General features: G+C 43.6%; 1 protein-coding gene across 2 annotated transcripts; it reads right to left on the reverse strand.

Annotated features, from left to right (window-relative positions):
• Positions 1 to 4,025: 4,025 nt before the first annotated feature.
• Positions 4,026 to 12,079, reverse strand: LOC143521772 (tumor protein 63-like). Of its 2 annotated transcripts, XM_077015094.1 has the most exons (4): positions 11,972 to 12,079; positions 11,681 to 11,794; positions 4,418 to 4,555; positions 4,026 to 4,255 (listed from the first exon to the last, which is right to left on the reverse strand). In XM_077015094.1, the coding sequence occupies exons 2-4, from the start codon at positions 11,731 to 11,733 to the stop codon at positions 4,048 to 4,050; spliced, it is 399 nt and encodes a 132-aa protein (XP_076871209.1). In that variant the 5' UTR covers positions 11,734 to 11,794; positions 11,972 to 12,079; the 3' UTR covers positions 4,026 to 4,047. The 2 variants fall into 2 exon arrangements, with proteins under 2 accessions (XP_076871209.1, XP_076871210.1); XM_077015095.1 differs by lacking the exon at positions 11,972 to 12,079 and having other exon boundaries at positions 4,418 to 4,552; positions 11,681 to 11,920.
• Positions 12,080 to 13,400: the final 1,321 nt, after the last annotated feature.

Raw genomic sequence — 13,400 nt, forward strand, 5'->3', positions numbered from 1 at the left:
CAACCTAAAGGAGGAACAACTAGAAAGTAATTAATTCAAACTCTTATACTAAGAGTCCTTCCCACTGATGTCTTCCTTCCTTGCTACACAAACTGTATGATCTTAGATTGTTGTGTCTGTTCATTGTTGTATGTTACATTGTTATGGTACATGAAACTTTATACAACTTTCTTGTTCACCAGGCATTTATTGCCGGTTTAGCTTACTACTGTCTGGTCACCGTCCTGCCTGGTACTCTGTGTAACACTGTGTGATGTTAAAATGTTTACCCAACCATCTACCATACCACAAACACAGTGAACAATGTTGTACGACCCATAGTACGTCTCCTCGCTGCGTAGAGAGGTTGTGTATGTCAAAGACGCTGAACTACAGTCAGGGTCTCCTGGAAAGGAACTCTGTGTTCCTGATTCCTGATACTGCTCCAGGCCCACGGGCAGAACACAGGAGCCGACGCTGATTGAGCAGCTGAGTTTGGAGAGCTGGAGAGTGCACAAGGCAGCAGCAGTTGGGATATAGCCCCAGGTGGATATCATTCACCTTGGCTGATCTGAGAACAGTTTCCTCCACCAAACAGCAAAGCCTACATTTCAGAAAGCCTATAGATAAAAAAGTCCTGAAAACATTTTAAGGTACTCCTATGCTTCTGCTAGACAGACTGAAGAAAGGATCATTTTCTGCATAGAACACGAGTAAGAGAGACAGTAAGAGTGTAAGGGGGGGGGGCAGGAGGTAAGAAACACACCTTCTTAACTTCTTAATGCTCTGTAAGCACCTTGCGCTGAGTCAGGCACTGGCTGAAAAGACTGAAGCAAGAGTTGAAACACACTGGCGACTAAACAGCTCATTCAAAGCAGCAAAAGGCAACGCAGGCTTCCAAACCGAGCTGAGATCCCTTCGGCCCAGCTCAGACCCACGCCCAAAATGTGCATGTCAGTTGGCAAAACACATTCTCTCTCACAGGTCTGTCAGCACCTGGTCCAGGCCCTGCCTTTTCCCTGGCTGTGATTTAAAGAACATGAACTTGGACCCATCTGTCTTTAACAAATGTTATAAACACGCCAAGAACATCGACGGGCTTTTCCAGGTACATTTTAACAGCGATGATGCTGTAAAAATACATTTGATGACAAGCACACTTCCTTGTCAAAGAGATGAGATACACAGAGGCATCTAAACAGCTTTACAAAGTTCAGGAATGCTATAGAAAGGAGGGGTGGGTGGGGGGTGGTAATTGTGATTCCACAGATAAACACACAACAGAATGAGCCGAGTCTCTCCCGCACAGCACTCCGCAAGATAGGAATAGCCACGATTCCGTGTGTCCTGCCTCCTTCGAGCCACAAGCCCATCACAACGAGGGAGAGCACCGGGTTCTGACATCTACTCCTTGGGCCTCCCCAGGTTGCCATTTCCCTCCACATGCCTCCACGTTACCTGACTCTACATTTCAGTCTGTTGCCGCGCGGGTCAGTGTTCAGTGTTCCCTCACGACGGCGGAGAGGACGCAGGCCTCTGACCTACACTGTGACAGGTGCTGCTCAGAATTGTTGCCCTGTGGCTAGTGAAAAAGCAAACACCCTCCAAAGTAAAAAAAAAAACAGAAGGAATTTCAGATTTAATCCAAAAACCCCTCCACAATGCGAATACCGTTCCCTCAGGGTGCTAAAAGAGTGAACACCGTCTAATGACTCATCACGCTGCCGCACCCCTGGGAGGAGGTGCCAAGCCGAGCAGCTTATATTATTTTTTCTTTTTTTGTTCTTTTTTGATGGGGGATGGGGAGATGAGCTGGTGAAGGGCATCTCAGAGGGTGGCAATGCTCACTAAAGCATTTTTCTTTAAAGCACACTCCTTGGGATTTCATAAGTCTCCTGTACTAAAAAGTTTGGCTGGCGCAGGCTCGGGTGTTAGCGTGACTCTCTCTCTCTCTCCCCACCGTGCCACACCTTTCACGGAGGGAAGACGGAGGCGGGAAAAAGAAGGGTGGTGCTGTAAGTATAGGACGGGGGCATTAATCACCAGTTCAAGAGAAAGGAGAGAACCCCCCCCTCACCCACCACCCCCCCAACACCCGCCCGCCCAACACCCCAGGGTAGAGAATCACAGAACTGCTCAGAGTGTCACACCTCCTCCCCCTCTTCTATTTACTACCGGGAAGGAGCATTCCTGTGTTGGGAGGGGAGACTTCACCTCACCTCCTGTGTCTGGGTGCTCACAGCAGACTCTGACGGTGCTCCTGCTATACCTACAGCTTACATGTTTAAAAGTCAGACTTTCCATTGCTCTCCTGTTGTGTTCTTATATAATGTAGCGCCTACGTGCCAATGGAATTCTCCTGAGGGAAAGACTCTCTCATACCCGGTATTTATGGAAAAGAACAGCTGAAAGGGGTTATAAATGTTTTGCAGAGAAAAAACATACTAAAAGAGGGGATTAGAGGGGAAAGGTTAGCCACAAATGAAAAACAAACAGTTGGCTAACAACAACAAAACAACAACAAAAAAAGATAAATGATCATTAACAAAAAAATGGATGACTTACATCAAAGAAGAAAATGTCTGATTGACAGTTCTGTATGAAGTCTTCTCCATTTTCACAGAGCATTGGTCCGTTCTAGCCACCCAAATCTGACCAAGCTACTCTGTTTTACAGTTGTTCAGTGGCACACGCAGTCTAAACACTTATCTCAGAAAATAACCTGAAGCAAAAACACACATGTGTCAAGAACATGGTAGGAAAAAAATAGAAGTAGGTAACCATCAGGACCTGGAGCGCACTTGTTATAGCCAGCGATCGCTACTGGTTCACATTCATACGCTTCAACTTAACAGTGACTAAATCCAATCAGACAAGTGGTTATTAGGCCAGGGAGGTTCTCCCGACCAGGGGAACCCCACAACAAACGCCCCCAGATGTGCATATGGGCGATAACGGCTTTTACTGGAGTTTACCCCTGAATTCCCCAGAAACCCACTTATGCACCTCACTGGTCACACACACACACACACACACACACACACACACACACACACACACACACACACACACACACACACACACACACACACACACACACACACACACACACAGAGTTTCATATGCTGCCTTCAAATTAAGATGATGGTAGGTCTGATAGGCTGTAAATTCATTCATGCATTCACCCATTATGAATGGGTTAAAATTTTAATTCAAAAAGTAGTCATAAAAAGTTTATAAATGCTAATACACTAAATCACATACAATACATCACACTGTCCTACATATCACTACTGGATATATTTTATTGTTTTTTTTTTTGGAGTTTTTCAGATAATGAAAGAAAACATGTGCTTGGCCCACATCTGCTTCATGGGAATTTCTGAGTAAATTCTGTATTAGTGAAAGGAAAAGCAGTGTTCACCATTTCCTCCCATGGGAGCCCTACTCTATTTACCTATTTAGAAAATTAATCTTAAAAAATGTGTTTATTGGATTAAATGTAGGAAAAGAAATGAAAATGTACTGCTAAATAATAATAATAATAATAATAATAATAATAATAATAATAATAATAATAATAACCTTTTCAACATTTAAAGATAAGCAAAGTTTAATTCCTGGGAGCTCTTAATAGTAGCAATAGAGCAGATCAATTGAAGAATGGTAGGTGTGTTTGAAGTTGCGAAACACACTACAGAGGACATCGTAATAGTCATCAGGACTGATTTCTTCACTTGAGGCACTTTTTTTTTTCAAGCATTGTTAACACCACCCCTGCTGAACTTCCAGCTTCAGCATAAATGCACACCTGCCAAATGTTCAAACAAACACCCAACCACTTCCTGTCTTGCGAAATGTTTTAAATGCAATTGAGTTATTAATCCTGAGGATATGCTGCAAAGCACTGTGGGAACTCATGATGTAATATGAGCGGTGACAGCCTCCAATAAGATGCAGCTCAGACAAAACGTAGAGCACCGCATAATTCTGCTGCGATAATGCGGATAAACACAACCTCAAAATGCATCATATCATACCTTGGTCTTCTAGTAGTAATGTAAAACGCTAGCGTCTCGAGAGCCTGGACCGGCTGAGGGCATGACGGAGGTGTTTGTGTAGTGTTTGCTGCTGACTGACACTCACTGTCAGGTGTTCGTCTGACCCATGCATGGTGATGCAGTCCATGCTGATCTGAATGGTGTTGGACGGAGAACTGCCAGTCGAGCCTTCAGAGAAGTTGAGCTCGATAGGCTGCACAGAGTGGAACGCCGACCTAAAGGTGAAGCAGAAGGAACATCTGGCTGTGTTTTGAGGGCATGGTACCGGTGTGCAAGCCACCAACACCTCACACACCCCCCCCCCCCCTCCCCCCCCCACCGGCACGTCTGGGTGTGGACGGTCGCGTGTGCGTGTTTCCGCCTGCAGTGGTACTCACTGGTCCAGCATCTCCAGCAGCTGGTTGAAGACATCCTGGCTGAGGATGTCAGTTCCCTGGGAGCTCGGGGTCTGAGACATTGAAGCCAAGAAGGATCCTTCAGCCCACGATAGACAAGCAGCCGGCTCCCTCAGTCTGCTGAAAGAGATTCACACATAACACCCAGTGAAGAAAATACCGAAAACAACCTCAAGCTCATCTGTGTGTTCTTCTGAAGGGGATGCCTGCACTGAAAATGCATGTAGAATCAATGTCAAGACTGGTATTAGTTTACAGAACGCAAAAGATCTTTTCGCCCCAAGTCCCAGGCCTGGAGCGGTCGGTATAATGTAAATTCCCTACTGGAGTTAAATAACGAAGATGAAAGACAGACAGCATACAGGTAGAGTAGAAATGTGGGACACCCATGCGAACACTGTTTCTGTGCTTTAATGGCTGGTAGGAGGCAAGAGGTGTGCTATCAAAAATAAAGACCATGATCAGATAAGAACCAAGCGGTCACAGCAGTCAACATACACTGGGCTGGTGCAATATGCATGCTGAGACTCTTGGGAAATGTGGTTTAACATGGTGGTGGTTGATGGCTGTCGTTCCACCTGAAAAAGTTATTCACCCAACATTTAATGAGATAAGCATAGATATCTTAAGTCATGACTTTTTTTATAACTGTTATTATCATCCTAAAGCTTCACCGTCATTATCTAGGCCTCTATGGAGGCAGGATGGTCTAACTATTCTCCCACAGCACTGCACATGGCTCCGAAAACCCTTCATCAACAAACAAAGTTGATGTGAGGTTTTTAAAGACAAAAGACAGAGTGAGTGTCAGCGCAGACATCCTGACCCCTCTGCTCTTGAAACATAACACCAAGCGACAGGCCAGTGGGGGGCCAGCGTCTCGGCGTTCCTGCTGAGGAGCTGTGTGCACTGGAGGCCCAGGCCGGAATTCCCCCCGCCGTCTGGGTGACAGCAACGACACTGCCTGTGCTCTGATCTGCAGCAGGCTGCCCCTGTATCTGAGCTGAGCTGGGCTTGGCAGGGCCAGAACATTTGCGTAGGTGTGCATGTGTGTGTGTGTGTGTGTGAGAGAGAGAGAGAGAGAGAGAGAGAGAGAGGGACTGTGGCTGAGAATGGCGATGTCAAATCATAATCTGAGGCTGGCACTGGGGTGTAGGGCTGGAATTTCCCTGCATCCTGTGTGGGAGTGATATTAATACGCCAAGCGACACACACATACCTAATGAATAACTTTGAAGCAGGATTTCAGCTTACCGCAGTCTACAGATGAAACTCAACTACAGCAGCTTTAAGTCCAGAATTCCAACAGTCCATTCCCTCCCACAATGCTCCCGAAACAGACCAGAAAAGCCACACACTCTTTATAGTCTCAATAAATCGGAACGGATGACCACTAAAGTCTCTCTATGATCTGGCTTTTCCGTTTAATTTGATGCCTTCAGACAAAATATGAAAAAATGGGGGGTTGGCACCTTCACCTGAGCAGCTGTCTAAGTACGCGAACCACACGACAGCCATGTTTCCCGTCGACTGTATTACTGATCCTACAAGCACTAAGAGAGACACTAGTGCTACTGTTACTGTCAAAAACAGACTCATGGACGGCCCATCTATGCATTATCAAAAGAATAACACACATGGCAGTGCAGTTTTACTTCCAGAGTGTTCTTTTAAACCTAAACCTACTCTCACCCTTTAAACAAACAAGTCAACATTACAGAGGCAACTGTGGGTGTCCCCAAATCTTTACATATCTACATGTGCATTGCACGGAGATATATATATATATATATATATATATATATATATATATATATATGCCTTCAACAACATCTTAAGTGGAGAGATGAAGTCTACAGCATAAGTTTCCAAGCCGTTTCCGTAACGAAGTCAATGAAAGCTTTACTTGCAAGGATAAAAACATAAAGAAAGCAAAAATGAAAGAACTCTTTCTTTTAAAAGAAAAAGAAATTACATTTATGAAAATGAAAGTATGGTCAGTTTGGAAACAGGGATTTTCTATTAGTGAATGCATATATGCATATATATACACGTGTGTGTATATATATATACACACACACACAAAAAAATATATAAATACATATAAATATATATAAATGTATACATATATATATATATATGTTATATAATTGTATATTAATACAATTATTGTAATAAGAATTCTAAATATATTTTTTAGAGAGAGAGAGAGAGAGAGAGAGAGAAATTCTAGTACAATGTAGTACAGTTTCCCGAAAGACAGACAGAGGAAGACAGAAGTCCTGTATATATATATATATATATATATATATATATATATATATATATATATATATATACACAAATCACTTAATTTATATGTTAATTATTCGTGTCCCCAAGTGAAAGCCCTGTGGTTGGACACAACAGTCTCGGCAGTCTGGAATATTTGACCATAGTGTGAATCCTGTACACACACCATCAACATTTCCGGACAGTTAGTTGTTCTTATTGTAGTTAATGCAGCAAAGAAGTCCATAGTGCTCCATCTGGACTTGCCAAGAAGCAACAAGAAAATCATGTTCAATTCCTCCTTTAATGTCCTGCCAAAGAGGTGTGGCACGGCCTTACAACACTGAATTACAATTAAAGCACTGATTTTTAACCCGTGTTAGTTTAACACGCAGTCATGCCTACGTCTGAACGTCAGAACAGAATAAACATTATGGGATAGTCCTGACACCGGAATTACACTAGAATTAACTCTAATTCCTAAATGGTGAAGACTGACAGAGAAGCTTTTAACAAGCTCCTTTTTAAAGAAACTCTTGGACGTTTCCTAAAAGAGCTGTTGAACCAGAAACGTGTGGTCAGTGCCCGTTCTAGGCTGCCCGGGAGCAGAGGCGGGCAGAGGATGGAGCCGCGGCACAACACCGGCGTGTGGGCCAGAGGGAAGCCAGAAATGCCCAACCCAGCCACACCAGTGCTGTACAGTAGATAGATAGGTCTTTTTTTTCTCCATCCACAGCTTTCTGGCTGGACTGACGTTATCTAACCACTGATTTCTGGCTGATTCAGACTGGGGAGGCTCTCATGTGGAACAACCCTTCGAAAACTAGCCAGCTTATAAACTTAGCTAACAGTGGTTGTTTAGTTTTTTTGTTTGTTTTTTTTTTTACTAACTAGCTCCATGCCTGATTAATAAATAAAATAATAAACAATAAAAGCATGGCAAACAAGCCCGAACATTGGTGTTGTCTAGAGACTTGTTTCTAGTTTCTGAACTAGTCACATGGGTCTGTTGATCAGCTAAACTGATCAACACGTGGGCCACAGAAATACTGCTAGGAGGCCGTTAAACAATTTTTTTTTCCTGTTTTGCAAAGTTAAGCATCTTCCAATATTCATAGGTTCATAGGTATTTCAACAAAGGTAATTTCACGTGATGACAGATATTACGTAAATTACTTGCAAAAATCAAACATGATATTAATATTTAAACATTTATCAAATATTCATTACCTGCTAAAAGTAAACTGAAATGAGCAAATAATTATTGTCATTTGGTAAGATGATTTAAACTATAGCACAACATCTGACAGACAGACTAGACAGCAAGCAACTTTTTCTTAAAGCCACAGTCAGTAAGTTTCTTCAGTGTACAGGAAGTCATGTGACAGCAGACTTCGAAGTTAGCTAGTTGGCTCTTGGTAAAATTAGCCATTTATTGCCAAACATATTAATAAAAACGTGAAAATGTAAGTGTAGAAACACATTTTGTGCAATTATTTGTTGAAAAAGCGAATATTTAATTTGGATAGCTGAAGATTTTTTTCGCTCCTTAAGTCATACTATTTTAACAAGCATTCTAGCATCATGCACTAGGTTATCACTCTTTTATGTTAGTAAACAACTAAATCATAGTGTATAAATAGGTGTATGCAAGGTGTTTATATGACACGGAGCTAGTGTTTAATTTACAGTGCAGTGAAATTCTCCCGATTCACCCTTCATTTGCAGGTACCCTTAATCATATCTGCCGAGTGCTATGGTTCTCTCTGGCACAAAACGACATTATACTTATAGGATGTAATGGCTATTAAATCCCCTGCAGGGATAAGGTGTCCTTCACTTCTATGTAATTGAATTTAATATTGTCAACATTTCAGGCCAGTGAGAACATGAAGATTATATAGGTCTGCAGCAGGTGCTGAGTAGCTACTCTCTCAGGTCACACATATTTAAGATTTGTTGCTGGAGATCCGAGAGCTTGACTACACAGCCCTGTGTCATGATATCATCATCCTCAACCCTGGATGGAGAAGACAGGCCAATCAAAGCGGCACAAGGATGCAAGGTCAGACAGGAGGAGGAGAAGGAGAGAGACAGGACAGAGGTCATCACGTTATAGCCGTTGTATGCTGGGTAAGAGCCAGAAATGTCCTCCAGCTGACCAGGAGTGTCGGCCAAGAACGACATCATGGTCCCACAAAAAGGCACAGAACCCACACACAGAAACATCCAGGCCTATTTCATGTGTCAAAGCTGTGTGATTTACAATGCAGAAATGCATTGCTCACTGTAGGCTCACTGAGGTCCACAGATAGCTGTTGCAGTTATAGTGGATTTGTCCTGTATAGACACCAAAATCTTGGTCAAACGTAAAAGCTGACAGCTGGACCTAAGGGTTTTGATAAGGCCTTATAATTCTATCAAAACAGGTGCACCAGCTGTAACCTGCTAGTGACCCAACTGCCGCTCACTATGAGTCACAGTGTGTTTTCGTAAAATGGCTTCTTGGGACACTCGTTCTTGCACTCATTAGACAAGCTATGGTTTCCAGTGAATTTGCCTCCTTTGGGACAGTCACTTGAGTCATCACTTCAAATTACATCTCATCCTTGGCCTAGACACCTCATCTCTACATAGGAGAGATCAAAGTTTGATTAAGAAATGTTTGGGGAGATTAATTCAAAGCTATTTAAGGCTTTCTGCTTCAGGTCTGCTTGAATGGGGCTGTCACTTCAAAACCTCCTTGGAGACAATGGCCATCTCCTCTCTATTTTTTCATTGTGGTTATTTTCTGCCTCGCTCCGCTGTGTGGTGGGTTTGAGCTCCAGTGCGAGCTGGTGTGGGGCTGTGGGCAGCTGGGTATCTGGTTTCTGAGGGAGTTATGTATTCTGCCTAAGGGAAAAGGTGCACCATGTCCACTTAAATGCACACCGGCGCTTTCGCAGACGGGACAGGGTTAAAGGTCACAGCTAAACAGGTCTGTCTATTGTTTCCTGGCAGGTCGGGCACATCCAGTGATGAAAATGCAATCAAAACAAACAGAGTCTTGCTGATGTGTGTTGGGGGGAGGAGGGTGTTTGTGGAGGCCTTCTCCAGTGTCTACATTAATCAAAAGCCAGGCGCTGTTCAAAGACATGAGCACCCTGCCCTCCCCGCCCCCCAGAACAGAGGCTGCAGGACAGACGTGAAGGCTCAGACAAAAGAAGAGTGGTCTTCTGGGTTTCTCCTCACCACTGTCGCGTGCTTCATTGTGAAAGGGTCTGAATGATTTCAGCTGAGCGCCGCTGATGTTCACTGAGTCGGTCACGGTGCTTTACTCGTAATATATGGTGTTCATCCATCAAAGCCGAGAAAAACAGCCAAACGGGGAAAGTGTTGCCTTGGGCTCAAAGCTAAAAGTCCTATATGTTCAAAGGATTTAAAAGGAACATTTACTCTTTAATTGCAAATGATTCCAAATAGTTTCTGATTACAAAAAATAAATAAAGAAAGAAAAGTAAAACTAACAATTGCTAACTTTTTTTCTCATCAGTACATTATGTATTCAATATTAGATGTATTATACTAATGTATTTTTGTTTTGGAATTTGTTCTGCACTTTTTTTGTTATCAGCATTAAATGTCTATAATAATAATAATAATAATAATAATAATAATAATAATAATAATAATAATATAAAATGAATTCATGCAGTGCACCCAAATACTAGGAAGGGGACACATTAATTTGACAGGATGTAAATAGGTAGGTTTGCCTTTTAAGGTCAGTGTTCTGCTCTATTTTATTTTGAGGAATTTTGTTAAGGCTCAGATCAGCTTTCTACTATTGTCTTCGTTTCCGAGGACATGAGCGTAACCAGTGGCAATTGGTCCGAACGCTGAAACAACAACTGGAGGTCTATGCACCTGTGATAAGGGTCACGTCTGCTCAACCGAGTAAAGACACGGTGGAGAGCGCACCTGCGTCGGTCACATGGGGCTCAGAACAGGGCACAGGAGTGATTAAGCTCTCATTAGACTGTCCTCCAACTCTAATGTGTGCTTACAGAGTTACAGATTATCGACTGTTCCCTGATGGACATAGTTTTGTTTGGAATGTCAGAAACCTAACTCACCTAACCCAACAGCTGCAATATTAATTCCACTCATGCTACTGCTAATGTTTAAATTAACTGTGAAATAATGAAAAACTATTAGCTATTCCAGTGGCTATAACATATAAAGGGCTGTTTAAGTAAGGGGTAAAATGTTATTAAAAGTTAACATTGCATACATTATTATAATTTTTTTGGGCTCATGGACATTTTACTGGTTTGTTTTACTGTCCTTTCGGGTCTCTTTCAGTACTGGACATCACTGACCAGGAGAACAGCTGTACCGGGAGGTCCGTTCGGCTCAGCAGCAAGCTGTACCGTGCTAGCAGCCCAGCATGTTCAGGGTTTCAAGTGTCTAGTCTGACTACCCTAAACCCTGGACACTCCCATACACTTGCATTGTTACCATAAGAACACGCGCCTATAAATATCAGAGTCCAGCAGCCGGGTGTGTGGGGGAGGGGCGTGGCGCATACAACTGTTGTCATCTTCAGACGTGGTTCCACTGTCTCAGGACAGATAACCATGCCTTCTGTTTTACACATGGAACAAAACTGGAAACTGGAACAAACCCAATACAGCAATACGTGGTGTTGTGCAAGACTTGGATGAGCTGGCGTAGCAACCCAGTGCAGTTGTTTCCGTAGCGCAAGATTACAAAAAGATGAAGCAAATATTAGTTTGTCCTGTGAGTAATGACCTACAGGGGTTACCGGTCAGTCCGAGTTCTGCTTCTGAAGGAAACAGCTGTAAAATTAAACGAGTCTCCTGAGTCATCTGAATCCTTGAAACATGCGAGCGTCACTAATCTCAATGACTCAGACCAAGCAGTTGGCCTTAAGTTGAAGTGACTTACAGAGAAACGCAGGTCTTGTCTTACCGTTGAAAGGTGTGCTCTGGGTAGAGTGGGAGAGCAGCATAGGGCGATGTCATACTGCCAGACTGTGGTCTTCTCCAAGGACTTTAAAACTATCAGCCAGTGGCACAAGCACATCTATCAAGGCGAGGGAAGAGGTCAGGTCTACTGTAAATATTAGAAACTAATTAAAAGACGAGAAAACATTAATAATAAAATGTGATTTCAGGCAGATTAAAGTGCAGGTAGATCAAGTGCACAGGAGTGGCTCGAGTGTGGAGGATGTTTTGATTTTGGGTCATTCTTTCTACGTACCACAAGCAGGGGGGCGGCGTCAATTCCAGCATGCTGACCAATCCCTGACAACAACTGGACAGGGTATCGTACTCGCTCAGTTGCTAGGATATTAAGAAACAACCCCCCCACCACCACCACCAGTTCTCCCCCACCCACTCCATTCCTGGACCATGTCCCTAGTGATGGGTGTCTAAGTACTGTACTGAAAAGCTCATTCCAGTACCCATTTGCTTCCTGAAATGTCTTTTACCCCAGCGCTGTCAGCCAAGCATGTGCAGTTGCATCACTCCTAAAGGTCCTAAAGCGCCATCCTAAACTGGCAAGGTGGGAAAAAAACATCATGTCAAATGGCCCTCGGTGTCTAAGGAGGCTTCCTGATCTGTCAGTAGGGCTAAAGCCCAGGGCTAAAAGCATAGCTGCCTTCACCTGCCTCTTTCTCTCGCTGCTGACATACTCAACAAACGGCGGTAATAGAGACACAAGACCTTGCAGTACCTAATGAACAAGTGCAATGTGCCAACGGTCCCTTCCTTGACTTTATGTGAAAGTTTCCCATGGAGGGACAAAAAGACGCTGCTATAATATAAGTTTTTCAACGTTCTTATAAACAACAGTCTAAAATCTAAAGCCACATATAAGAACGCAGACATAAACTCTCTGCTGCCTCGCTGAGTTGTCCAGTGGTGGCGGTAAATGTGGATGCGTTTTGCATTTTTTGGGGAATGAATAGCAGATGAATCAGAGGCTAAATTAGAGAAGCAGGTCGCAGGGGTGGATAGATAATAAATAGATGCTGAGTATCCAGGGAACATGAGCCATCATGCAGGACTTTTGTACCTTTCAGAAACAGTCACACTAGCGCCCTCTCCCCTCAATGCCTGCACCACCCACAATGCACCTGGAGGCCTTGGTGATGTCAGCATAGTATGCCAACACAGTGAGATCAGACTGCAGACCGGCTGTGTCTTTTTAATAGCCTATTCAGAGAGAAAGTGACGTGGATAAAAAATGCCCCCCCCCCAGTAACCAACCAGTGCCCCCCTGCAACCATCCACTTTTCCTCAGCCCCCCTTCATCCCACCCCCATGCCAAGGCAGCAGAGGGCTATTTCTGTCTAAAACTCTCCCACCCCGCCCACTGCATATGAACCCATCATCCACACCCAGCCAGATAGATGGCCCTACTAACATCTGCAAATTGTGTCTCCTCATTTTGGAAGTGCCATTCCTGATCGGCGCACACGTCAAACGGCAGGCGCTGCCGCGCTGAACAGTGCTTCGCCCTAAGCTCCATTCCTAGAGCTCACGTTAGAGACTTCCAGGGAAAATTGCAAACATTTAATTGACATGTGACGCACGGCTGCTAAAAGCCCCTATGAAAGGAAGTACTACAAGCACTGACAACAACTGTAGTAGTGCAGTTTTCTATTTCACTGAAAATGCATGTT

This window comes from Brachyhypopomus gauderio, chromosome 8, assembly GCF_052324685.1.
Source record: "Brachyhypopomus gauderio isolate BG-103 chromosome 8, BGAUD_0.2, whole genome shotgun sequence".
Lineage (NCBI taxonomy): Eukaryota > Metazoa > Chordata > Actinopteri > Gymnotiformes > Hypopomidae > Brachyhypopomus > Brachyhypopomus gauderio.